We start from the raw sequence: 26,756 nt of genomic DNA on the forward strand, positions 1-26,756 counted from the left end.
ACTATATAGACTTTAAATATCTTATGTCACTTGTGGCAAAATTACCTACCCTTCTAATAAGCAACAAAAATTTTTACTTGTCAATTACAGTTGACAATCAGTATGATATTAGTTGCAGGTGTACAGTATAGTGGTTAGACATTTATGTAACTTAGGAAGTGATTCCCCCATCTACTGAGTTTTTAAATGTATAACAAAACCCACTGCAACTAATGTTTTTTCTTTTTACTTTGGAAACAGTAACAGGGTTGGACTGATAGAAGAGACAGAGAAAAAAAAGGCAAAAAAAGAATTTCTTTGACCTACTGATTTTTCTATTTGGATCAAGTCTTCTATAACCCCAGCACCTTACAAATAGCAGTGAAAACTGTGGACACGGTGTGTAATGCTGTCTGTTTTGTCCAGTACTCACCTTGACCAGAACTATATATCGCTTTCACAGATTTCTTCACTTTCTGCAAAGCTGTTCTATCTTGGTCTAGTGCCTGAAAGAGAAAAACAAAGAAGGAAAAAGATATTGAAAAACTTGTTAAGTTCAAAAATAAAAACTTACTCATAGCTATAACTACATTTGTTTTGCCAACTACCACAGCAGCAGCAAACTGATATATGTATGAACAGCGCAGCATTTCAGCGGCTGGAGGCGCCAGGACCTGAGTAGTTGTTTTCGGGATGAATGCACAATCGTTCCACAAAGCTCAGGGTGGAGTGAGGCGGATAAAGTGGTCGCTGGTCAGTTATCATCCTAAGCCACGCACAGGGCAGAAAACACAAGACACCTAAGAAATCATAAGACCCGCCTCCTTCTCCAGGAGAATTTTCAACCAGGGAGGAGATGAAAGGTGAGCTTAACAAATGAACGACAGAGACCCAGGGAACAAAACACACTTTATCACTAATGGTAATTTCAGCCAGAAAGAAAATACTCAAGGGTTTGTTAACAAGTAAGAGTGAGGGAGAGAAGAGCTTTTCACAACACTTTTAAACTTGAGGATCTCTTTTAGTGTTAAAAAAAATGTTATGGCATAATGCCCACTGTATTTTAAAATTCTGCTTACTCAAAAAGCACAGCATAAAAAATGCGACCGCGATGCTGGTAATGGCCTTTAAGTGGTTTCTTACACATGAATCAAGACATCCTTATACCTGCGCTGTAGATGGAGGGCAGGCTTCTAGGGGGCTGTCACTGCTGTTTTTAATCCAGCTGATAAACACACAACTGTATTCATTCAGTCTGTGAAATTCCTCAAACTGTGCACTTAGGATATCAGGATATGTCTCGTTTCCATAATATGCATTACACTTCAAAAGCAGGTTTTAAAAAGCTGTGTTCAATACAGATATGCATATGGCGCCCCTCTCTGCATCCCTAAGATGATCCAGGATCTTCTTGGGGCCCTCTGGATGGTGCGTCAAGACTGGGGGAGGGGCACGAGCAATAAAATCAATAATGATAAATTTGTATATATAAAATTTAAAAACAGTAAATGTGCACTCACAGCCATTACATCATCTAAACCGCCAAACTTCAGATGAGAAAACTGAAGCCCCCAGGGGTTAAGTACTTCTCTCCTGAAGGTCATGGGCGGAGCTGCAAGGGGTAAGTACATTGGCATTAGGCCTCTATCATCCCCCTTTCTCCAGGAAAATGGTCTTTCCCACCACGGTAAACACCTCGTTCAACTGGGTGTTGCCCTTTTTCCTTTGGCTCCTACTTTCTGGAGCCCAATGGCGGGTCAGGTGGGCACCTGACTGGTGCTGGGCTCAGGTCCTTCCTCAGACTTCTGGGCTTGGGAACAGAGATCACAATGCGTGGTTCCTTTCTGGTGAGATGGGCCTGGGGACCAGCAGTGGCTATGCTTCCAGATGTGTAAAGAAACCTGACCAGACAGAATGATGCTTCCAGAGACAAGAGTGGAGAGGGTCCTGGTGGTATCTGACTCCCAGCTATCCCAAGGCATGTGTCACTGCTAACCTTCCTGTAGACTGAGGACGGGAGACAATAAAAACCTCTGGTTCCAAGCTAGTTGAAGTTGAGATTCTATCACTTGTAACCCCAAGAACTAAAGCTTACTGAGCATGTACTACACCAGATAGCTTGGTAGAGAAGACAAACCAAGTAGGTAAGATACACATGCTTTCAATGTCTTCTCTCTTTACACTGCATTTTCACAAAAACCCGGTGGAGCAGCACCTACATTTTTCAGATAAGGACTTCAATAAATATTTGTTGGGAGGGAGGAGAAAGGTAAAGATTAACTACCTTGCCCAAAGGTACAGAGCCAGCAAGTGTTCAAATCACATTCACACTAATTACCAAATCCCAAATCGAATGGGACACTAGGATAAGAGCCAGTTTTCAGCCTGTAAGTCTAACGCTATTTCTACCATGCCCATCACTTAGAAGCCACCTCTGCAATCTCTCACAGCTTGTCCTACCTGTACTTCTACTAAATTATTATTTTCCTTTAAATTCATTCACATCCTTTTTATGTAAATACATTAAAAAGAGCTACCACAAATGGATAAACAGGATCACTTACCATTAATAGAAGAAACCATAAAAATTACCATGTCTCTCTAACTCTACAAAATCCTCATAGGACACTAGGGATTCTGCATACTACACTTAAGGAAAGTGTTTATGGGACAGTTTCAGGGAAGAGACAAAGTTTGAGTTATTTCAAAGACTGAGATTTGTACTTGAGAGAGAAGAGGGAAGATAATGAATATTTTCACAAATGCTAAGATTTATAGGTTATCTCAATTCTCACAAAAGCCCTCTGAACTAAGAACTATTATTAAATTTATTTTTTAGATGAGGGAAGTGTAACTTGCCCAGTGTGGCAGAGCTGGAATTGACCACTGAACCTGACCTAACCATGGCAGGGTCCTGCATGCCAATGACATCTGCCATGCACTGGAACTAAAAGGAGTTCACTAAAGCGGGGACCTGTCACCAGTTTTCAGAGTTAAGTCCGGGTTAAAAAATTATGAGACATTTAGGTTGCAGGAGTATGTGAGGGAAAGAGAGAAATGCAAATTTGCAAATAATTACAGATTTAAGGGATGAAATCCAACCCTTTGGTGACCTGCTATTGTGGCAAGGACATTTAAAAAATAATCCTAACAGTCACCATTTATTATTATTATTATTTTAAATATATCTTTATTGATTTCAGAGAGAAGGGAGAGGGGGGGAGAGAGAGAAAGAGAAACATCAATGATGAGTCATTGATCGGCTGCCTCCTGCACGCCTCCTGATTGGGGACCGAGCCTGCAATCCAGGCATGCGCCCTGACGGGAATCGAACCTCGATCTCCTGGATTCTAGGTCAATGCTCAACTGCTGAGCCATGTCTGGCGGGCACCATTTACTTTTTATAGACACATTCTTGCCATCTTTTTTTCCTGATGAAAGCCCAACCTTAAGGAAGTAAAGCAACTTTCAAGTGTCACACACCAGGTAAGAGATGATGATCTCGCCCCTGCTATTCCAACCAGGTGCTCATCCCATATCCTTCCAGAAGGCACAGCCTTGCTATTCCAACCAGGCACTCATCCCACATCCTTCCAGAAGGCACACCCCTGCTATTCCAATCAGGCACTCATTCCTTATCCTTCCAGAAGGCGCGTCCCATTTCCCCTAGGGCCTACCACTCCTCAATTATTCTGGAGAGAAGAAAAAAGACCTGCTTCTGGAAGAGTAACCTATCAGTCTAGCTCTGGGGAGTGATGGCCACACGAGGACCGATCGAAGGGGAATTAATGAGTGGGCACTGATGTCCATGCACATTTAGTTACTCACTCCAAATAAGCCAACTGTTGTGGACGACTTCAGCCATGACATCTGTGAGACCAACTATCTGCTACCCCCTTTTTTTCCCCTGGGAAAAGTCTCAGAATTTATGCTGAATTCTTACCAACTCATCTATAAACTAATAGGATGTCAAGTTCACGTTCTTACTTTTAAAGGTTATTAAAAACATCCGCGTTTGACAGCTCTAGTCACAGTTAAGTCTGGGTGACACGTCTCTTTTTACACTCTGGTATTTGGCCACCGGCAGAAGCAGCCCAGGGAAATGTACTTGTAAGGGCTCGGTGTTTAAGAGCGCCCAGGGACACTGTCGCTCAACACACAGGACTCCCTCCGGAACAACACATGTCTAAATGTGCAGCACAGCCCCATTCCTTCAACCGCCAGACAGGCAACGCCTGCAGTGACATTCCCTGAATGTCATATATGTAAACTTAAATAAAAGCTAAGAGAAAAGTGGCAGATAATAGGGGCTGTAAAATTATTAGAGCTCTCAACCCATTCAAGGCATGTTGTGAATGCCTGCATTTCTAAGTGAGAATCTGACAAGGAACTCAAAGAGGGGTGTGTGTGTGTATGTGTGTGTGTGCGCGCGCGAGCGTGTTCTGGAGGAGTTAAATAAATCCAGGAGAATATGCTCATCTCTAATAATAGAATAACATTATCTCTATTTAAATCTTGCAATACAGCAACGTCACATTCTCTCCACGACTAAAGAGCAGGGGCGTTACCCTAGAAAAGCACTTCTAGCCTTGAAATGGAGCCTTCTGACTTTTATTTTTTATTTTTTTTATTTTTTTATTTTATTTTAATTTTTTAAAAATATATCTTTATTGGTTTCAGAGAGAGGAGAGGAGAGGGAGAGAGAGAGATAGAAACATCAATGATGAGAGAGTCATTGATCAGCTGCAGCCCGCAACCCAGGCATATGCCCTGACCAGGAATTGAACCCTGATCTCCTGGATCCCAGGTCTACGCTAAACCACTGAGCCACGCCCGGCCGGGCTGACTTTTATTTTTTAATTGATTTTAGAGAGAGAGGAAGGGGGGGAGAGAGAGAGAAAGAGAGAAACATCAATGTGAGAGAAAAACCTGATCATTAGCCTCCCGTATACAACCCAGCTGAGGACTGAACCCACAACTTGGGTATGTGCCCTGACCCAGAAATGAACCCGCCACCTTTAAACCACTGAGCAATACCAGCCAGAGCAGACTTCTGACCTCTATTTTGTGCACAGACCTAACACATTTGTTAATCTGAACACACAGAGAAGACAAAGGCTGTTGGGAGAGAGACTGCCAGAAGAGAAACCATACCAATAGAAACATTATGTGAGAGCTGATAACCAGAAGGATTCAGGAAAATTACATAAACAGACATCAGGATTAAAAATTCCTTCAGAGTATGAGGCCATGATGTTCCACAGGAACCCAGCCATGCTTGCTCCCAGCCCAGAGCATTTGCACTAGCTGATTCCTCTGCCTGGAATTCTCTTCCCTGCGTTCTTGGGAAGACCAGCTCTTTCTTCTTACACAGGCCTCAGATGCAGAGCCCCTTCCTCTGAGAGGCCTTCTGGTCAACCTAGAGCAGCACGCACGCTCGGCCCACCTGGCTACTCTCTAACACACCTCACGCTTTTCTCCAAAGCACAACCACACCCCCAGGATCCTGTTCCTGACTTGTTTACTTTTATGGCATTTATCTCCTTCCACCTGTGTAAACTTTTCATGGCCGAATTCCCACTTCCAGTGCCTAGGAGACGGTTGATGCTCAAAAATGCTTAGGAAATGAAGGGACAAATGACCGAAGAAATAATTCCTCAGTAACCTCAGCTCCACAAAACAGAAAAGTATGCAAAGTGAGACTTGCCTTGAGAATGGCTGAACAAAATAAAAGTTCTGAACTCAAAAAGCGTGGCTCTCTGTAATTCTTCCCGGAATATTTTTGCATAGCCGAAGTGTAAATGTATAAACTATTTAACAGCATAGACAGAACTTACACATTTTAAGTTAGTTTTGTACCTTAAGATTGTTATTCCAACAGCTGTCTTAACTATTTTATTGAAACATAATACTTATGTTAAATAAGCAGTGGCAATACTATTGTTATTATTCGTTAAGATATTCAATTTTAGAATTACTTTCTAAGTCTATGGCGCCTCCTTTTCAATATAGTCAAGTGGAAAAAGCTGCTCTTATTCTGGGTAGATGTAATTTTTTTTTTTTTTTATAATTTTTATTTTTGTTTAAAGTATTACAGATGTCCCTTTTGGTAGATGTAATTTTTAAAAGTAAATATAAATCTTAGGAGCTAAATCTTATGCGTATGCTTATAGAGAAAGGAAACAGTGGATGACAATAAAGTAACAGCACAGAATTCCTTAGAGATATGCTGAGGTGGACAGACATCTTGCCTACCTTCAGGGATACGGAGCATTCGCTCTATTAATGGACCTGGAGGAGGCTGGCGGAAAGCCTCGCACAGAGCAGGTGCTCAAACCCTGCTGGCTATCGTTACCCTCACCTCTGAAGGCGCTTCTAACGGAGAAGTCCTGAGACGCCTACAGCAGCCCAGCAAAACAACTCTGAAACAAGTACTCCTACTAGTGAAGAGAATTCTTCAATGAAAAGAACTTTCACTCACTTGGAAAAAAGGGAGTGCTTATATTTTATTACTTTATAGTTGCACTCAGGTAATTTTGAAATTGCAGTTCAACAAAGAGCACTGTGAATAAAGGTGCCGAGAGAGAATGACAGTGAAAGATGACCATTACCTCAACAAAGCGGAGGGGTGGGGCTCACTATGCAAGGTTTCGCTCTGAGGATCATTGCACTTGGGTTTTTGTATCACTTGCTCGCTTGTTCATATAGTGGCTGTGTCTGATGTACACAGAACACAACTCAGCCAGGCACTGGCCTAAGTGTGCAAACCAAACACTGCATCTTCCTCTGCTTCCCCGGCTGCATGCCCCCCACTTCTACCTGCTGCAGCGAAACAAAACCTTCACTAGAATACTAAACGGGAAGCCTGGTACTGCTTTTGATAAGATCGATGGAGGAAGAAGTTACTCATGAAATATTAATCCTTGTTAGCCTGGGGCTTTATCCACATTTCCCAGACCTTCCACTCTCTACCTTGTCTTTTAGGTGTCTAGGTACCCCATCCAATCAACTAGAAGTTCTCAAAGGATAATACTATGTTTGTTTGTTTCTTTGCGTAGAAAACGCTTAGTAAGAATTTGCTGAATTGAATGAAAGGAACACACACACACTCACACGGAGGAAAGGATGAATGAACTCATTGTTATTAGAATAAAATCCAGGTCCTCACTAAGGCCCTCTGTGGTCAGCCCCCTGCCCTCTGCCCTCTGTTCCCACACTCTCCCCTACTCAAGCCTAATGCACACCCACAGTTTTCCTGAACCCATCCAGTGTGTTCCCACCTCGGAGCTTTTACAATTGCTGACCTCCCTGCTGAAATCCTTTCCTCAAAGCTCTCCCCCAGGTCGAAAGGGCCCTGGCCTGCTCCTCCTCTCTCCTTTTTTTTCAGTGTTCGGCTCAGATGCTAGAAGCAGAGCCCTTATTAACTTGTGAAGCTGAAGTGTGTGCGGTGCTGAGCACCGTCCCGTGTGACAGCTACACAGCACCGGCATCACAGGAAGGCTCCGTCTCAGGCAGCAGGACAGACAACCTGCAAACAGGCAACTGCAGTTCACAGGAAAGGAAGTAAAGCTGTTATCACTTGTTAGTTTCAAGATTAATATGAACTGAATGAGGCTGCAACACAAGGGGAAATGAGCAACCTAAAAATTTTTTTGATTTGCATAATGCAGCCAAAAAATGGAAAGTTGACGTGTCATCCATAATACAGGTTTTAGGCCATTTATCGGTGCTATTTTAGACTATACAAAGGGCCCTTAAGATTCGGGTTCTCCTATGTCTACACAGATTTCAACCAGAAATATTTCAGGTCCTCTACTATGGCTGCATGGTGGCATGGGGTGGACTTTAACCCACGGAGATGCTATACTACTAAGGGTTTGGGCCCTACTTGAGAAGTTACTTCACAATTCAGATCTGCAGCAAAGGTTCCAAGTAGCACCCTCAAAACACATCCTGAACATTCTAAGGACCGATTCCATCCAGGCAAGAAAATACCACCCACCTATCAACTTCCCAAGCCCAGGAAAAGGTACCGCAGAAGGCTGAAACTCACAAAAATCCACTTTCCTGTGTTCACAGGAACTACCCGCTGGGTGTGTACACATCTTAAGGGCAGGAATCATGCTAGGCCCAGAGCAGGGGCTCAGTAATATCAGTCAATGAATCTGGCCCACAGAAAGGTGACTCAAGGGTTCAGTCCCTGCTGAGGGCTGTGAGGGGGATGGAGAGGAGCACCCAGAGACTGGGCTCGTCCATCCATAGATATTCCTGCACCCACACACCAAGACCCCGCCAGATGCAGAGAGATGCCTGGCAAAGACAAGACACTTACCTTCTTCAAGGTGGGAGACAGAAACCAAGCAAGTACACACCAGCATTTCTGAGAAGAGAGAGTCTCAGTGTTTAGAAGCATCAAGGAGACCAGGTGCCCGAAGCAAGTGGCCACGTGGAAGATAAAGAATGGACATGGGCCAGGTCGTGCTGGGAGGAAAGACCATGGACAGGGGTGGGGTTTCATTTTGAAGGCAATGGTTGCTGATGACGGAGCCAGGGGGTTGAGAGAACGAAGTGATCAGTTCTGACCTTCAAAATAATGACTGGCTGACGCCGTGGGATTGGGAGGTAAAGGAACATGGCTGGAAAGGGAAGGGCCAGTAGGCTGGGCACATCACAAACAGAACTTCTCAAGTATTTCAGTCCACTTTTTCTTCTGGGACAATACCCCAAACTTCAGGCTTCCCTTCAAAACACTCCTGTCCCCTCCACACCCAGTCAGTATCTGAGTAGACGGCATCAGAAAGCTCAGCTGGACCCAAGGCCACATTCCTCTTGCTTTACCCTCTGTACCCAACAGGCCACAAAATTCTGCCAATTCTCCCTCCCCACCACTTTTTAAAGCCATTCCAAAAGCTCCCACCTTTAGGACTGGATCCTGCTATAATCCTCCTAGTTGTTCCCACGTTCGCCCTCCACACCAATGCCTGAGTAGCCTTTCCCTCTTTTAAAAATAGCCTGTCTGATACAGCCGGTCTTCACCTCACCCAATGGCTTTCACAGGCTCGCTTCTGCAGAATGCCCACTCGTGTCCTCCAACCTTTCACTTTACACCCAAATTCACGGTGCCCCACATACCGCACCGCTTTCTGGCCTCTGTGTCTCTGGAAATGCTAATTTCAGTAGCTAGAATTATCTTTTCTCAATAACACTTCTGACTTTTGCCTTTTCTTCACCATTTCCTTAACAATCTTACAAACTCAGGCTCAACCTTTAAGACTGGGTTTTATCAAGTCTTCTGCAAAACCTCCCCTTCCCGCTGCCAATGTCTCTCTTCACCCCCCCTGCTGCTATGGCAGCACTTACCAGATGACTTTTTCCTTACATTTCTACTTCTAACAAATGGTAGCTAATAATCTTGTAAGATACTACGCATGCATTCATTTCCTTTCCCCCTTGTAAAGCCAGCTTCCTGACTCCTCCCCAGGGCTTCACAGTGACCAGGAGACCTAGATGGTCATAGTGCACAGGAAGTAACCCAGGCAGAAATGGGGTAACCAGGCACCCCAATCCCACTCTGCCCCTCAGACCTCTCAGGTTCCTGGCTCCCTGATCTGTACGTTGGAAAACTGGACCAATCTGCAGTCTCTGCTCCCTCTGATTTTCTAAAAAAAAATCAAACATTTTTCATGTCTTAGAGATGTTGTGCATTACTGCTTCAACTAAGTCTTTTAGCATCCTTTGTTTCAAATGGAAGACATTTCAGTTTTTTGAAAGTAACACAGTTGGTATCAACAGTGAAAGGCCCTGGGGAAGGATCTTACATTTAAGATCTCTATGCAAAGAGGGTCAACCGCAGCTCAGCTCTCAGAGCCTAATCCCAGCCATTTCTGCATCCCTTTGTCACATCCTCTGTCCTCCAAGAAATATTTGAAAAGGTCATCATGAATTTCGTATCCAAAGCCTCTATCAAGCACATCATACAACAAGCACTATTCGTGCCTTTCTGTAGATGAAGGAACTGAGCCAGAGCAGGTGCCCAGGGCCAAAGAACAAGTACTTAAATGGCTAAAGCAGGCTTCTCAGTCCGAAAAATCTAACTCCAAAGTCTGTGTTCTTTCTGCCACATCTGATGGCCTTTCCATTTATGAAACGTATTTTATCCCACGTCCTACTGTGCCCCAGTATGCCACACACTAAGCTCCCTATAGGTGGCTCATCTCTCATTTTCTGAGGACAGAAGCTGGAAGGGAATGAAAGTCACAAACTGCTAGTGACGCCTTTGTTTCAGCGGAGTTCAGATCTCTTGTGAATTCTCTGAATTAAACCTCAGAGCTGCTGACTGCAGATCTGCTCATCATTAAGTAACGCCTTTTATTAAGAAAGACAGGCCTAACTTGACAGAGGGCACCAAGAAACCCCAGCTACTCATCTGCACGGAGACTACTAAAAATGAAAAACATGATCGTTGACTCATTTATTGTTTAAAAAAACACAAGGAGATGAACTAAAGTGGCATTTCCTATTCTGTTAGCTGTAGAAAACTGTTTTTGAGAGAGGCCAGGGAGTATTCTGGGGAAAAGAAAGGCCCTGAGAAATTTGTAAAACACATTATATGCTAACCATACCTCTCCTCTGGATACCCAACGCACATCAGGATACGAAAATGACTGGGATATTTTCAAGAAACATGTATGACTTTATAATCCAGCAATTCTCAACTCAAATAATTAAAATCAGAATACTTCTTCCCTCCACACCTGCAGAACAATGTTGGGGCATCAATATTAGGAGACTCTGTATTTAAAAATGAAATCTAACAAAGTTATGCCTCAAAAAATATACAATGTATACCAGTTGAAGAGATCTAATGATTTCCCCATGCCAACAACAGATACTATCAGGAAAAAGATAAATGACTTTAATCCATTTTTAACAAAACCAAGATAAAAGAACTAAGAGGAAAACACAATTACAACCAAAAAGGGAAAAGAGGTGGCATATGTAATACATCATTAGTCTGCCGAATTCTTATTTTGCTCCTATAGGATCCAGAAGAAAAAGGTCAAAAGGCATCAACATGAGAAACTGAAAATGGTAAACATGCAGAAAACTTCAATCATGCTGAGAAGTTTTAAATTCCAAGGAAAACGATACTGGGGTGTCTCTTTATCCTTCTGAAGTCATACAAATAGAAAATGTAATAAAAGGCAAAGCTTCAGAGAAACAATCACAATCCATAGAATGGACAAACTGTATCCAAGTCACAAAACTGCTCTTTCATTTAACCCAGTAATCCCACTTCTCAAACCCCTACAGGAGATATTATAAATCACACCACCAGGTTTCACAGTGTAAAACGTGAGAAACAGCCTGGGTCCAGTACCATGGAAATGGCAAAGTAAAACAGGAAACTAACAGCAGGAGAGCTCAGAATACGGTCACTGAAAGTTATGCACGCAATTCAAAAAGGCGAGAACTGCCGCTCACGGTGCTAGGTGATATGTGCAAACACTATGAAATACCTGTAGAATGCAAAAGTACATGTATTATAAAGATGTGAATCATCCAGAAATGGGAAGTTTAGAGAGATACACAGAGATGCTTAAAAGCGGTTGCTAGCTAGGACTGCCACAATTAGGAAATCTTTTTATTTTAAAATAATTCCCTTATACAGTATCTTGAGGTTGATTTAGGTTTTTTTTTTTTTTTAGTTAAATTAGTTTAGTTTTTAAAATTTTTTAAAGCCTTTTAAGAGTGCCTTGTAATAGTCAATGCCTGTTTTTTTCTTAGCAATTGTGAGACCCAACAAGATGTTAACTTTCAGAGAAAATGAGGAAGAAATAGTACATACTCTCCGTAATTTCCTTGTTGCCTTGCAAACTGTACATTTAAAAAATTAGTAGAATATTGTGATTCAAGAGCTCCTGTCTGGGGCCAAATAGAAAACTGTAATCACAGCAATTACCTTGGGAACCTCTAATTTCTGTTGTAGCTCTAAAGTTCGGCGTGGCACACCCACCCACAAGTACCATGGCTTTTTCATCGTGAAGCAATTTCAGCTCCATTCTAAGGAAAATAATAATTATAGGTACACCGAGGTATTTAAAGACCAAAATAAAAAAAATAAAAAAAGTCATGAAAACACCATTTCCATGTTATATCATAATGAGAGCTCCTTAAAAGAATTAAAACCTAAACCAGAAAGGAGTTTCCTGAGTCACATCTTTTCAAGATCTTTAGAATATACCAGGAATTTATCCCACTTCGTAACAGAAGAGTTTGTGCTGGTGAACAGATTAGAGCCACTGAGCTAGTTATAGTTAGTGTTTTAGAAAAAGATTAGGAACCATGAGCTAGTTAGAGCTAGTCTTTCAGCTTCCTACCTGCTCTGGGGGGTTCTATAATGTCCTACTAAACCTGTAAGTCTGGGACTTAACCCAGTGATTCAAAATATGGTACTGATGGCTTATAGTCATTTAGGCTTAATCATACAATTTTATCTGAAATTGAGAATCACGTAACTGCTGTCCAGATGCTGGGATTTAAATATGGTGGCTAAGAGCACAGAGTTTGGGACTCTGCTACTAACTAACTACACAATCAGCCCAGTTACTTAACCCAGCGGTGCCTCAGTTTCCTCCTCAGTAACCCATCTCACAGAGTCACGTGGACTGAGGTAATCACGTAAATGAAGAGTTTAGAATGGTGCTTGGAACAGAGGAGCCCTCAACAAATGTTAGCTATAATTCCCAGGGGCAGGTACTTTGGTTTATTTTTTCCTCAGGTTCCCAAGAGGTACAGAGTTAGCAGGAATCATTTTTACACGGCTGGTGTTGTTATTATAGACGGAAAAAGGGACATGCAGCTATAAAACCATCCACTCTTTAGATTGGTGGTCTCCCTAGAATGTACACAATAGTCCATGGTGGTGTGGGAAGAAAAATATTAGAAGTTCTCTTTGTATTGTTTATGTTTTATCATTACACAATATCAGTATAGAAGAATATATATGTGTGTATATATGTATATGCACATGAAATGCATGCTCAGAAAGGTTTTATAAATGACAGGTAAAAAACTACTGCTGCGAATGAGCACTAGGTTTTATTTCCCTTGACTATGAAGCCCACTGTGGGAAATGCAGATTGCGATGACAGGAATGCAGCCCAGGAGCTGTCGTCTGTGTACAGAGAGAAAACGACACCACTGTCCAGTGCTGAGAAGGACACTGACAAAAATGCCAGCGGACTTTTCTTCAGTAGCAGCAGCCACTCTATAGCCACCAATACAACCATCGGTGCTGTGGGATGGGATCAAGTGGCATTAACATTACTCCAAAATAAAACACTCCTAGTTCTTCCTCACTTTTACTGTTTTGTGTCGGACTTGCCCAACTGCCTCAATACCATCACCATCTTTCCTTTCCGAGGAAATGACTCAGAGACGAGGTGACTTTTTCTAAGCCCACTTGGGTAATAAATATTGTCTCAGAACTCATGTTTCCTAAATCAAAATTTAACATTTAAAAAAATTATTCTGTTCACAGGTGTTCCATAACCTTAAAGTTAGTTCCTTGCTAAAAGCAAATAAAAATAGCTATTCCTTCCCCGAGGCTGGTGTCTCCTACCACAAGGCACTTAGAATATGTGCTTTACTGGCAAAAAGAAAAACTTCAGAAAATTTTGGTTTTGGTTAACATACTACTAAGCAAATTAAAAATAAAAATTGTAAACTTCACCCATAACTCCATGACTCTAAACAGTTTTTATCTTGACTTCCCGTCTTTTTTCATGTACATGGTTTCTATGTAACTACGGATGTTTTACATGTAGTCTGTATTTTTTTTACTTAACACTGCATTACGCTGTAATGGGCACAGCAGCTGCCCAGAGTTCCAGTACTGTGGGGTGTCATCTGTCTCCCACACATTCCTGTTACTGAAAATTAACTTAATGGCCAGTTTTTTCACTTTTATAAATAAAGGTATTTATTATTTGTAAGGCCACCTGTTCAGCATGGTGGTCAAATAATCAAGTTTCTTTGAAATAAGGGTTCTTTTAAGTTGCGGATGTTTCTAATAAACATAATTATAAAGGAACAGCAGACACTAATGATACTTCCTAGTGCATTAATAATTCACATGCCCCCAAGTCACAACACTGACAAACGGCCTTAGGTTTTTGATTTCTAAAAAGCTGTCACATGCCAGAAATGTCACAAAGACCTAATGAATCCTCTTGCAAATTACAGTTGAGTACTATTTAGGATAGTGGTTAACGCAAAGTCTGGAATCTTAAAGGTTAATGTGGACCATCTTCCACTCTAACTGCTCCCCGCCACCCCCACACACGAACTCACACACGCAATAGCTGGTCCTTAACGTGCACCCTTTCAAAGAAAGCTCCCTAGGGACAGCAAATTCAGACAGACTGTCTTATTAGCAGGGATGCTCACAGGCCTGGGACCTGCTGATTCAGTATCCCTGGAGGGAGACAGGGATGAGTACAAGAGCTGGCTCTGAAGCACAAATGAGTATTAGGATCCATGGAGTGTTGTTTGTCATAAAGGTAAACATTCTTGTTTACGAGAGTTGAAGTTTTCTATCAATCAAAAACCTCTGAATTACATTTTCGATAAACTTCTGAAATGAAATCTAAATGCCTCAAAGATGCACATGAGCATTTCAGGGGTGCTTTCCTCCAACAGGTGTCGAGCTTTTTTGTTGTTTTTAAAAAAATCTTTTTATTGATTTTTAGCGAGAGAGGAAGGGAGAGGAAGAGAGAAGAGAAACATGGATGTGAGAGTGGAAACTGACCCGCTGCCTCCCGCACTTCCCCTACAGGGGATGGAGGCCACAACCCGGGCATGTGCCCTGACCGGGAATCCAACCAGCAACCTTTTGGTGCCCGGGACTACGCCCAACCAACTGAGCCACACCCGCGAGGGCTGGTGTTAAGTTCTGTCATTATTCTAGCAGAGTGAGTCCCTTTGTAAACGATCACCCTCCGACATTCAGATCTTCGTGCACCAGGCTGACCTGCAGCAAAGATGCAGCAAAACTTTAGTTTCCACTCTATGAATTCATTCACCTGACAAATATCCAGTGGGAATAACAGGTCAGGGTCAAGAAGCACAGAGATGATTCCTCACCTTGGGGACTGGGACAGATTACTCCAATTGCACTTATTAGGTAGCTCAATATAACACAATTTAAACATGAATGCTTCCCTATAATACGACATTTGGGGTCAGTTTGCTAAGACAAAATGTATTCACTTAGAAGCGAAGCCTGTAGTACATTTTAGAAAATATTTATTTAAGGAAAAAATAATGCTTGAGGGCAGGGATGATAGGAAAATTCAACACCTTCTTGATAAATACATATAAAAGCTTTTGTTAAGTTACATTTTGTGCACTGAGCTATATTGTGAAGGGCAGGACAGATTTCCTTTGGATGGTTCTTTAATATACTGCTGGGAAGATAATTAAAGGAATATTAATGGTTTAAGAAGTAATTTCCACTTCAAATACCAACATTAAAAAATGAAGTTGAAGCACTCTAAAAAAAGTGTCTCAGTTCATAATTGATAATTTTAGAAAAACTACTGTAAGTGAATTGTTTCCAAATGTCCATGCTGATTCTTCAGTAAAGTAACGTGTTCAGTGGGCACTGGGAGCTTGGGGTGAGCCCAGTGCAGGAACTCTGGCATCTGCTGTCAAGGAGAGTTCCCCCCTTCACATACATTCCAGCTGACCCAGTGCCACTTAGAGCAGTGCCGAGGGACATACACAACCAGAGGCCCCAGACACCCTCCAAATGACTCCTCAAAGTGAACCAGCTGCTTCCTCATTACCCATGAAAAGGCCCAATGTGGACAGACAAGTGGTTCTACCCAGTCCCAGTCAAACCACAATGAACTCCATCGAGTTTGGCTAACATCTCACACAGCAGGACTGGACTCTGGAGGACCTGGAGGACTGAGGAACAGTACTTCCCAACAAACAGTTCACTCCACAAGCGTCTCACTTGACAGGTGGAAATGAGGTCAAGTCCAGGGTTTCTGGGCCTTCACATATTTAGAATATCCTTAAATCTGAGAAGTATTCACTTAGATCAGCATTTCTCCAAATCTGTGCCAAGTGGCCCAATTCATGTTGAGAGAGAAAAGGATCTATGGTCAGTAAGTTTGGGAAATGTTCTGCACTAGACTATAACCTCCTCCTTTTTAAAAAAATGTATTGATCTTTAGAGAGAGGGGAAGGGAGGGAGGGAGGAAAGGAGGGAGGAAGGTAGAGAAAGAGAGAAACACCGATTTGTTGTTCCATTCATTTATGCATTCCTTGGTTGACTCTTGTATGTGCCCTGACTGGGGATCGAACCTGCAACCTTGGCTTATCGGGATAATGCTCTAATCAACTGAGCTACCCAGCTGGGGAACTATAACCCCTTTGAAGATGCACAGAGCATTAATATATTAAAAGCCTATGAGATTCCTGTTTTTTTTTAAAAAAGTTTAACTTTGTTTCACACAATAGTCTCCAAACTTATTTGGCCTCCAAAGCACCCTTCCCACCTCTATCCTTTCTTGGATGTGCCTAACATCTCAGAAATAGTTCTCCACATAATACACTTTGGGGAATGCAGACTTGGATCATAAACTTGAGAGAATCTGTTATAATTTATATGATAGGAAGCAGTGGGTGACTCACAGCTTGCCTGAGTCTTTTTTTGAATATGGTTTGCTTAATATCTTTAGTAAAAATCTGAATTAGCTCCCAAACACTTCACACTTGGGAGATTTAAAATAAAAATGTTGTAGTTCAACTGTCCCTGTAAAGTGCCTTGGTAGAACTGAAATCCCCTTTCCCAGCACATTGCTGAGCAGGGCCTGAGGGGGCCGTGCCATGTCAGGGTCTCCATTCCACTGAAGCAGGAGGCCATGGCAATCACTCATGCCTGCGCCCTGACACAAGTTCTCCTAAGGATCCTACCCATGTTTTGGGCAATGGCTCCAGGGTGGAAGATGTTCGGGATATTTAGGATGTTTGAGGAGACAGGCACTGTCGATCTACCCATCCCTCCATTCTACCTCCTTTATAAGCTCATAACCAGGTGGTTTGCCAAGGACAATCCCTGTTTAGACCACTGCCTTGGCGTAATGAACAGCGGAGCCACCCTCCCTCTTGCCCCACTGTGGATAAATTATATGGTCACCCTAGCTGTGAAGTCATCTTCTATCCTCACTGAAGTCTCATGGACATGTTTTAGCACTTGCTGTGTCCTTCACTGTTTTCCCATTGCTTCGTGGGACTGTGTGGAAACAAGACTGACATTGGAGCCCACATGACCTGGTCTGATTTCAGGTTCTGCCTCAGAATGGCTTTGTAAGGACAAGTCCCTTAGGCCCTCTTGGATTCAGGACTTCATCACACTATAGGTAGCCATGGGCTGACCAGGGCTGCAGCTAGTGCTTGGTAAACAGGAGGTGTTCAATAAATGGTACATTTAGTGCTGAGAACGTAACTCCATACGATTATGGTTGTCTCTCTGTTACCGTCCAAAGGCAATGGTCCTGGGTCCGCACCTCAGTATATAATGAATGACTATTGACTCGCTTGTTGATTTTTTCCTTAAAACCCCCAAGAAATGTCCAAATGTCCTTGTCTCAATTCTTCTGTTTCTTTAATTTTTTCCATTTTGGGGTAAGTGGTATGAAAGCATTTTCTCTATTTGTTCCATCAATTTCAAAAATAAATTCCAGAAGGGCATCTGCCCATTTACTTATGGAATTTTTTTGAATGTTTTGCAGGCTGGGGTAAAAAGAAAAAAAATTCTCCCCCCAGAGTATGGTTCACAAAATTCATGACCTGAGTTAATTTAAGAAATAACAATCTGCCTGTAATTCAGAGAAATACAGTTTTGATGACTCATGCACTGAGATAGGCTGGTGTTTTCTTCCTCCATGCCTTGGGATTACTAAGTATCAGAGAATGCTCCGCTGGGATTTACCCCAAATCTTTATTTGTTCCCAACAAGCTTCAGGCAGTCTTGTACTTTCCACTGCTTTTAAATTTGTCATCTTTCATTTTAGCTAATAACTGAAGAAATTTCTCACAAGTTACTGCCATGGAAAGAAAACCTCAGAGTGGATGCTTGAGTGCTTACAATTCACTCTAAGCCCTGCCAGGCCTCTGTGGGCTGCACTGGCATCGCCCTGGACCCAAGGCCTCGCCTGCCGCCTGACTGTCCTCTCCCTTCTGCAGCTAAGACCCAAGGAAGAAACAGTGAACAAGGCAAAAGGAAGCAGGGCTCTGACCCTGCAAGGGCCTTGCATGGGCTGGGCATGACTACACAGAATCTTCAAGCAAAATTATCATAAACTAGAAACACCCTTCTTAAAGCTCATGAACCGTCATTATCTTGTCATGCTCGGTCTCTAACTAGCTATGCCATGTCGCCTCACATGACTTCACACATTTCAGTCTCTTGCAATGGACAGAAGGGGGAGGGGGGTGGGAAATGTTTGCATCTCCACAGTGTCTTCCTAAATGCAAGCCAACCACTTCATCCGGGGCTTGAATGAGCAAACAGTGAACCAGGAGAGACTGAGAGGACAATGGGTGTGGTGGCCACAAACACAGAATTTTCCCAAATAATTTTCAAGGGTATTCCTTTATGCCATTTTCACCTAACACGATGAACTCACTGCCTCATAAAATTCAACCCTTCTTTCAGGTGACAGTTTTGAGAATGGCTACGAAGGGAGGTGTAGAGGGATGGGATGCTCAAGAAATACTGGGATGGGGTGCTCTATAAGCATGGTGGTGGGGCAGGGATGGGTGGGGAAGGCTGGAGGGAGCCTACGGCATCTCTGATTATGAGAAAAGACTGCCAGGAAGACCTCACACATGGGATGTCTAATATCCACTCTGGATAACCCCTCAAGTGGAAGTATCTCAAGGCAACCATATAGTTGACATGGAGTAAGAATCTTGGACACACAATAAAATCTCAATGGTATATGTAGAGGAGGCCAGGGGAGTTGGGGTGAGGGGATTCTGGAGGGGAAGAATTACAGTCAAGGGACCTCTCTCTCTCCCTCTCTTAGTTTTTGTTCTTAGTTCCATGACTACTGATAGTTAATCCCCAGCAACTACCACAATTCTTACATGTTGTATATAAACAATAAACACTTATAGAACGAGTAAATAAGTATGAAGGCAGGGGTGGGTCGGTGGGAAGAGATTAACTAAAGAACTTATATGTATGTATGCATGATGCATGGACACAGACAATAGTGTGGTGAAGGCCTAGGGAAGGGGGGCAGGTGTGCAGTAGAAGGGGTCAATGGGGAAAAAAGAGGACTTCTGTAATACTTTCAGTAATAAAGATAAATTTAAAAAAAGTATGGCTAACAGGTATAAAAGGGAAAAAACAAAACAAGTGAACTTTATAGTTACTGCAAAAAAGGACCGTATGCTCCAGAAATAAAAGTAACTGCTACACACAGACAATATAAACTATGCATACTTTTCTCCTTAGCTAACAATCAGCATGTGAGAAAAAAATGTATTTCATAGGTTGTATTCATGTTCCCAGTGCTGCTTTAAAGAAATAAAAAGTACATGCGGGATTTCGAATAGGTTACAGAAGGTTTATTCACTATCCCTTTCAGTTGGATGAAAATTAATTCTTTATAAAGTATGAAGAAAATAGTCTTTGAATGTCAGCTGGAACTTCTAGTTTCTCAAATGTCTTTAACTAATATTTAGACTGTAAGAACCCCTCACTTTCCATGATCCACGTTGGGAAAAAGGCTATCACAAAAAATTGAAAATACTTAGAAAATAGGCTCCACTGAAATCTTCCTCCCCCCGAAAGCTCTAGAACAGGCCTCAAATACAAGTTTATCTTCAGATGAATTATGAAATGCTTCAAATTTTTTACTTCTGCAGAAGGATAAACAGAGAGGCCTGTTCTGTGACCCCGCAGCCAGGATTTCCTTGAATGACACGCTAATGAAAAATGCGAACCAGTGGAAGTCTTGACTCACTACACCAGAGTTTGTTACATTCCACCAAGGCTCTGCCTTGCATCAAGGGAGAAGAAATCACTTCTGGAACCCAAAGTTATCCTTAACCCTTGGCCTCAAGAATGCTTCTGCATTTGTGTAACATGAAAACAGAAAAAGATCCCCCCAAATGCTTAACATGTTTATTAATATACTTTACCTGGCATATAGTGTCTGATTGTGTGTGTGGATCCCACACCTACCCTCAGAAAGCCCCAACTCAAAGTTATCGCGTGAGAGAGGGCCAAGTTTTGCAGCAAGGGACCACACTTTTCCTCTAGCTACGACCAATGGACCAAGTAAGGGAACTTGACCCAGAGTTTCCCAGCAACTCATGAAGTGGCTGGAGAAAAGAGATATAAGCTGGGCCAATCAGATCTGGCCCTCTCAGCAATTTGAACTAGAAAAGAGAAAATAAAAGGTGACAAAGGCAAGGTCACAAAGGGCCAGGTATATACATTCCTTAGTGAAGACACACAGAGTATGATTAAGCAGTAAAGAAAAGATACACAAAGCAGAGGTAAGGCCAGGCCAGGCCAGACTGTGAGCAGAGGGGAACACATAACCCACAGAAGGAGACATCACTGAGAGCTCGCCAGGTGATCTGGACCTACGCGCCCCCGCCATCACCACTTTGCAATAAGTTAAAGTGAGCCTCTGCTCACTAGGGAACTTGACTAAAACGGCATTCTGTTACCTAAGTCTCAGAACAACCCCACAAGTATGATTAACCTCTGCAGACCACAGAGCTATTAAATAGCAAGATCAGAGAATCAAGTTCAGCAATGTCTTGCTCCAAAGCCTGAGGCTTATTCCCCCGGCTATATGTTTTCCATAATAACTATCAGTTCTGAGTACCTTCTGTGAGTCAGGCACATACAGACACTTGATCAAGTTTGTCATTTTTCTTTTTAACAGCCTTGCAAGGTAGGTATTATTCATTATTTCATATATAAAAGAGAAACTGAGGTTCAGAGAGGCCTATGGTAACACAGGTAAGAAATGGCAGTCCTAGGATTCTACGCACACTCTTCTTGCTGCAGACAATGACAACGGTGAAATTCTAGCCCCTGTTAAAACCAATGAGAAGCCCTGGCCAGGTAGTTCAGTTGGTTAGAATATCACCCTGATAGGCCAAGATTGTAGGTTTGATCCCTGGTCAGGGGAACATATAAGAATCAACGAATGAATGCATAAATAAGTGAAACAACAAATCAATCAATCAACAAAAAAATAAATAAAACCAATGAGAAGAAAAATAGCACCATCACAAGCAGAACGGCGGAGGATTCCATGACTGGGACGTGGCATGGGGTGGGGGTAAACAGACAAACATGTCATTCCTTGAGGACTACCTCCAGCTACAGGGAGAAAAGACCCGAAGATTTGAGAGCATCTGGCTGAGCTTTACCTAAAGGCCAATCAAATCAGGGATGCCAGCCAGAGAACTGCAATAAACAACTGAGTCTCTTAAATTGTGAGAGAAAACTGTTGATGCCTCATCTCACAGCCCTGTGGTCACACGCATCTGGTCCAGGTAGACAAGCTTCTCAGGCTGGCCCAGTCCTCTCGCTTCCTCAGGCAGCAAAGGCAGTGCTGCCCCAGGTCACTGACCTGAGGCTGGGGGACTTACCTCCCCATGCACTGCCACATGAGATACCAGTGTGCTCGGAGAACTGGGCCCAGGACCTTGGACACGCCAACCTGTGTCGTGGTTCCTTCTCAAAACTGGAAAACACTAGTTATCTAGACCACTTGTTGTTTCTGACTATCTGACTGTATTCTTGAATTGTTACTTGGCTATTCATGCACAGAAACATTACATTTCACTCAGGAATTTATTAAGTGCTTGGCATGTGCTAAGCAATGGCCTGGGCCATTGAGAAAAGGTGATTCCTTTCCCCAGGGGGTGGGAGTGGACAGTGCTGGTGTAGCACAAGGGAACCATGACAGCCTAGGATGGGGACCATGTACACAGCAGGCTCTAGAAGCCACACTTGGGGAGGTCAGGGAAGGTTCCAGAGAGGTGGTTTCATCTGGCTTTGAAGAAGACATGCTGTCCAATGTCAAAGGAAAGGAAAGACATGTGAAGGAAGAGGGGTGAGCATGGGTGAGGAGAAGCTACGTGGACTACAATTCCTGCTGTGCGAGGGAAGTGGTTAAAGAAAACACCAAGTGGATCTTTGGGTAGATACACTTCCTTCACAAGAGCAGTGAGCTCAGCTGACTGATAAAGCTTTCTCGGGAAAACCTCTCCATATGACATCTGGAGAGGTTGGGAAAAGCCCTCTCTCTAGACAGAAACCTTAGTAAGCCACCAGCCCTGAGCTAGCCAGAGCACTGAAACACAGTCTTTCCAAAAACCTTGAGTCTGTGTAGCTAGTGGAGCTGTCCACACTCCGACAGAGCAATATAGGGGCACAATTTCCAGGAGATGGCACTCCATTCCTTTGTCCAAGAATCTCACTCCATGCCACCTACCAGAGTCCCCTCTCCAAGTTTCACGTAGGTATGAAGAACATCTCAGCTTCCCTAGGAAGTGTAGGTTTTGATCCCAAGGAGAGCACTCAACAGGGAAAAAAAATGGCTAGTGACTCAAATGGATTACTGCATTGAGGGTCTCAGCCAAAATGCAGGCAATCTTTGGAGACCCAGTAACATAGAAACGTTTAGTAAATTAAGGAACGGCTATATGGTGATATTATGTGGCTCTTAAAATAACAAAGATGACAAAACTAGAAAGCAGTGTCGGGGCTATTTTCTAAAGTGAAAAAGCAAAATTCGAAGTGGCAACTGTTAAAAACAATGTGTGCAAGTAAAAAAAAAATAGGTTAGGAGGGGGGATGGTGGGTGATCTTTACTCTCCAAATATTAAAAATTTGTTACTGTTACATGGTATTCTAAATTAAAAATAAAAGAGGCATTTGGCTTCTTGGTGAGTCTATAGTTCAGGAGAATCATTTGCAGTCTCCACAAAATTACACTACTGTTTGTTAAACTAAAATCTTTCCCCCGACAATTTTGCCAATGTTAGCTTGCATTATGCAGGACAAGAGCAATATCAAGTTCCTCAGCGTGACTCAAGAAAGCCGAGGGAGGATTAGGAGAGGGGGAGAAGGAACAGTCAAAGGCACAGAAACCACTAACAAAAAAAGTACTGTGGCTTGTGCATAAAACCATTACTGGCCTCCACGAGGCGTGATTGGTCCAATAATACATTTCTGTTTGAGACTTTTTAAAACAGTGTACTTGAAGCCAGGACAGGCCTTGAATTTCAAACACACAGAACTAAAGGAATGCCACTGAGGGAGAATTAAGGTCAACTGAAATTGGCCTTTTGTCTGGGGTGCATTCTTCAGACTGAGGGAAAAGGCAGAGAGTTTGGTTTAGCTGTGGATGAATTTGAAAGTAAAATCTGAGGTTTCAGAATTGCCCACACAGCCAGAGACAGAATGCCAATGCAGATTTCTCTGATATGGTTTCCAAATAAAACAGCCATTGTACGACCTTGAGTGGACCTCTAGCTGCAAGGAAGCGGACAAAAAAATTGTTAACAGGATGTCCTGGAATACAGGTAGTGACAGTTCAAATGACTGTTTACACACACGGGGAAGGTCAACAGCAGGAAAGGAACAAGAATGTTCGACATGTGCCAACACTGTACACTGCAATTCAGGTAGCACAGCTGACCCTGAACAACACTGGTCTGAACTGTGCAGGTCTATACTTATACATGAATTTTTTCAATTGACACGCACAGTTCAAACCCACATTGTCCAAGGGTCAACTCAGAGGTTGGGGATCCTGTATGCAGAGTGCCGACTAGAAATTTCAACTCTGTGGAAGTTAGATGCCCTAACCCCCATGCTTTTAAATGGTCAACTGTATATGCCACCTATCAGAGCCCCTCTCCAAGTTTCACCTAGGTATATGGTGATCATCTCAACTTCATGTAGAAAAATGTAGGTTTGGATAGCTGTGTATGACTGGCTCTCTCCCTCTCGGGTACCAGGGATACCTGGTTCCTAAAGATAAGTCCCCACCCAGAAGGGGTCACGGCCAGCTGAGTCCCTCTCTTGGGAAAGTTGAACTGTACATTAAGATAGGGGCCGCTGGTTGCAAGGCTAGGCCTCTGCATTCATATCAGAGTAATTGTTAACTGTTGCATTATTTGGTCTCTGGATTAGACCAACAGGCCAAGTGTGTGTTGCAAGCACTGCAGAATCACAAGATTTTGAAGCATTACTTCAAAATGTAGGAAGTTATCAAATATCTAAGTGCCTCCCCTATTTGGACCTAGGCTTCCCTCTCCAATAAGATGAAACTTTTCGATCACATTAACTCATTTCATGATCTCTTAATGCACCGTGATCTGTAGTTTGACTAGATTATTTCTAGGTCCCTTGAACTTCACCTGATTTTAACATTTTTCAGTCCTATCTGTGATCTCTAACAGACCAGGCTTTGTATGTAAAAGTATAAAGAAATAACTTCCCACATTACAAAGGTTCATTGGGTAAGGAGCTGTTCAGACAAGTTTCTTATATAGTCCAAGCTGTTCATTAAAAATTATCTGTCAACTCCAACATGTGTGAGGACATAAAAACTCCAGAGAGCAGATCTTCATCCTGTATGTTTATCTGGAAGAAGGCATGTTGGTCCTGACATTTGAATTTAAAGAAATAAAAGAACAAAACAAACTCTCTCCATCACACAGAACTCTCTCAGGAAAGCCATTTTTGTCCAGCAGGTAGGAGCCGCTGGAAACACAAAACAAAACAATACTTAAACCAGAGGCAAGGATTTTATTGCCGTGTCTCTCTACCTTTAAGTGCCATATCCCTGGTCTGCTCAAATTATGTTTTTCCTAGTGATTCACATTAGTCTCCCTTGTTTGAAACAGAATCTTTCCTGCAACCATTACCTAAGGAGTGATTCGCCGGCGTCACGAGTCACCAACCCCGAAAAGTGCTGGACAGTCTGCCCGGCCAGCCAACTCAGACTGCTCCCCGGCACCTGCGCCGGCTGCGAGCCGCTGGAGGGTCACATCGCCCTTAAGCAAGAACTGCCCCTCCTGGTCCCCAGGCCGCCCTCGGTGCCCAGCAGAGCCTGCTGCTGGGCTGCCCATGCCCTGCGAGTAGCGCGGGCAGTGATCTGTTCCCCTCCTTCCCCAGCTCCCCATTCTTCCCATCAGGAACGGCGCTGCTCTTATGACGATGAGAACTACGGAGCTCCCACTGACAAGCGCCCGACACCCCGATGAAAGGGAGCCTTCAGCACATGTATCAAAGGGGCAGCTTACTCCATACGCATCTTCAGCCTCACTCGGCTCTTTTTAAAAAAAAATAAAATACAAGTTATAGTGATATGCTATGAAGACACAGCATCGCTGGTATGCCAAGTAAATCCAAGGACTCTGTTTTTCTTTCCCAAGAAATTATACCTTACGTAGTTTTGGCAAAAAGGATACTTACTACCACAGGGAGAAAGAGAGAAGGGAGCCAAAGTCAATGGTAGCACTTCTCCTGCTTCTACATTTTAAGCTCAGATGCTGGCGCTGCTCATCTAACCCTGAAAGTCAGCCTCCAACCCCTCCCGACCCATGTCTCTGTATCTCCTGGTCTTCCCTTTTAACCTCCTTCAGATCTGTGACGAAAGTCACACGGTTTTTAAAGTGGAACTAAACAAACTATAAACTATTAGGCTGATCGCCCACTGAGCTCAGCTTGCTCTCATTGTAGGGGTTTCACATCATTAGGTAGCGGTCCCCAATGACACTATTGCATTTCCACCTGGTTACCTCCACTCCACAGTCACTAAATTCACTTTACCTCTCTCCGGTCTCCTGTTTACAGCAACTGGGTGCCCCTTTGTTGGGATTTCCGTTTCTACTCTGTTATTTTTATACTGCACAAAAGCCTCACGGGGATAAAAGCTGCATGTCTTTACACTGGGAGAGAATAAAAGCAAGAATTACTAATAGCTTGATCCTTAATTACCCAATTATTGGAGGTCTGGCTTCCTCTTATTCTTGGTTTTGTTGTCCCGGCTCATTTTGGTTGGCTGGAAGAAAGGACGTGCCTCAATGTTTTGGGATGGCCTCTCTCCAACTTAAATGTACTTTATGCAGCTACTTGATTTCAGAAAAACAACGAAAACAAAAACATTTCCTCCCAAAGCACAGATTCGGACCTTTGCCCACTGAATGGTCCGTGTTATAAAGCCTTAGAGCTGATTCCAGACAGTGATTCATGTTCAGCAAGACTTGTTCAACTCACCCCTCTGTTCTTACCCTACCTCAGTCTTACTAGTCAAGTACTTTATGTAAATATTCTCAATCCCTAGATAGCCCTCCCTATGAAGTAGTAACGCTAGATCTGTTCCACAGTGAAGGAAGGGCGTTAGAGACACTAAATGACTTGCTAAAAGTCAGCTGTAAATTCAAGTATCACTTTTCTATTTGTTTTCCAGGACTGCTAACTTTTCCTTCAGTCTCCAACATTCAGAAAATCCACCTGAACGGTGGTGTCCAGTGTCCCCTGCTACAATACACCTGCCTGTCTCCACCACTGTACAGGCTTCAGAATGGGTATCACAAACCCTTTATACAGAGCAGTGTAAAGACAGAACTAAAATAACAGCAATCACACTTACTAAAACCATACAACAGGGTCCTATATGGTGGCAGGGTTGGGGAGGGCAGGACAC

At 42.9% G+C, this 26,756-nt stretch overlaps 1 protein-coding gene across 4 annotated transcripts in view; it reads right to left on the reverse strand.

Moving 5' to 3' along the window:
- Positions 1–26,756, reverse strand: part of ASAP1 (ArfGAP with SH3 domain, ankyrin repeat and PH domain 1) — a 281,291-nt gene that overhangs the window by 117,495 nt on the left and 137,040 nt on the right. For all 4 annotated transcript variants that reach the window (XM_087825491.1, XM_087825490.1, XM_087825493.1 and 1 more), the window contains one exon: positions 413–485. In XM_087825491.1, coding sequence (XP_087681617.1) covers positions 413–485 — 73 coding nt within the window. The remainder of the gene's footprint in view (positions 1–412; positions 486–26,756) is intronic.

This window comes from Miniopterus natalensis, chromosome 16, assembly GCF_054644295.1.
Source record: "Miniopterus natalensis isolate mMinNat1 chromosome 16, mMinNat1.hap1, whole genome shotgun sequence".
NCBI classification, from domain to species: Eukaryota; Metazoa; Chordata; class Mammalia; order Chiroptera; family Miniopteridae; genus Miniopterus; species Miniopterus natalensis.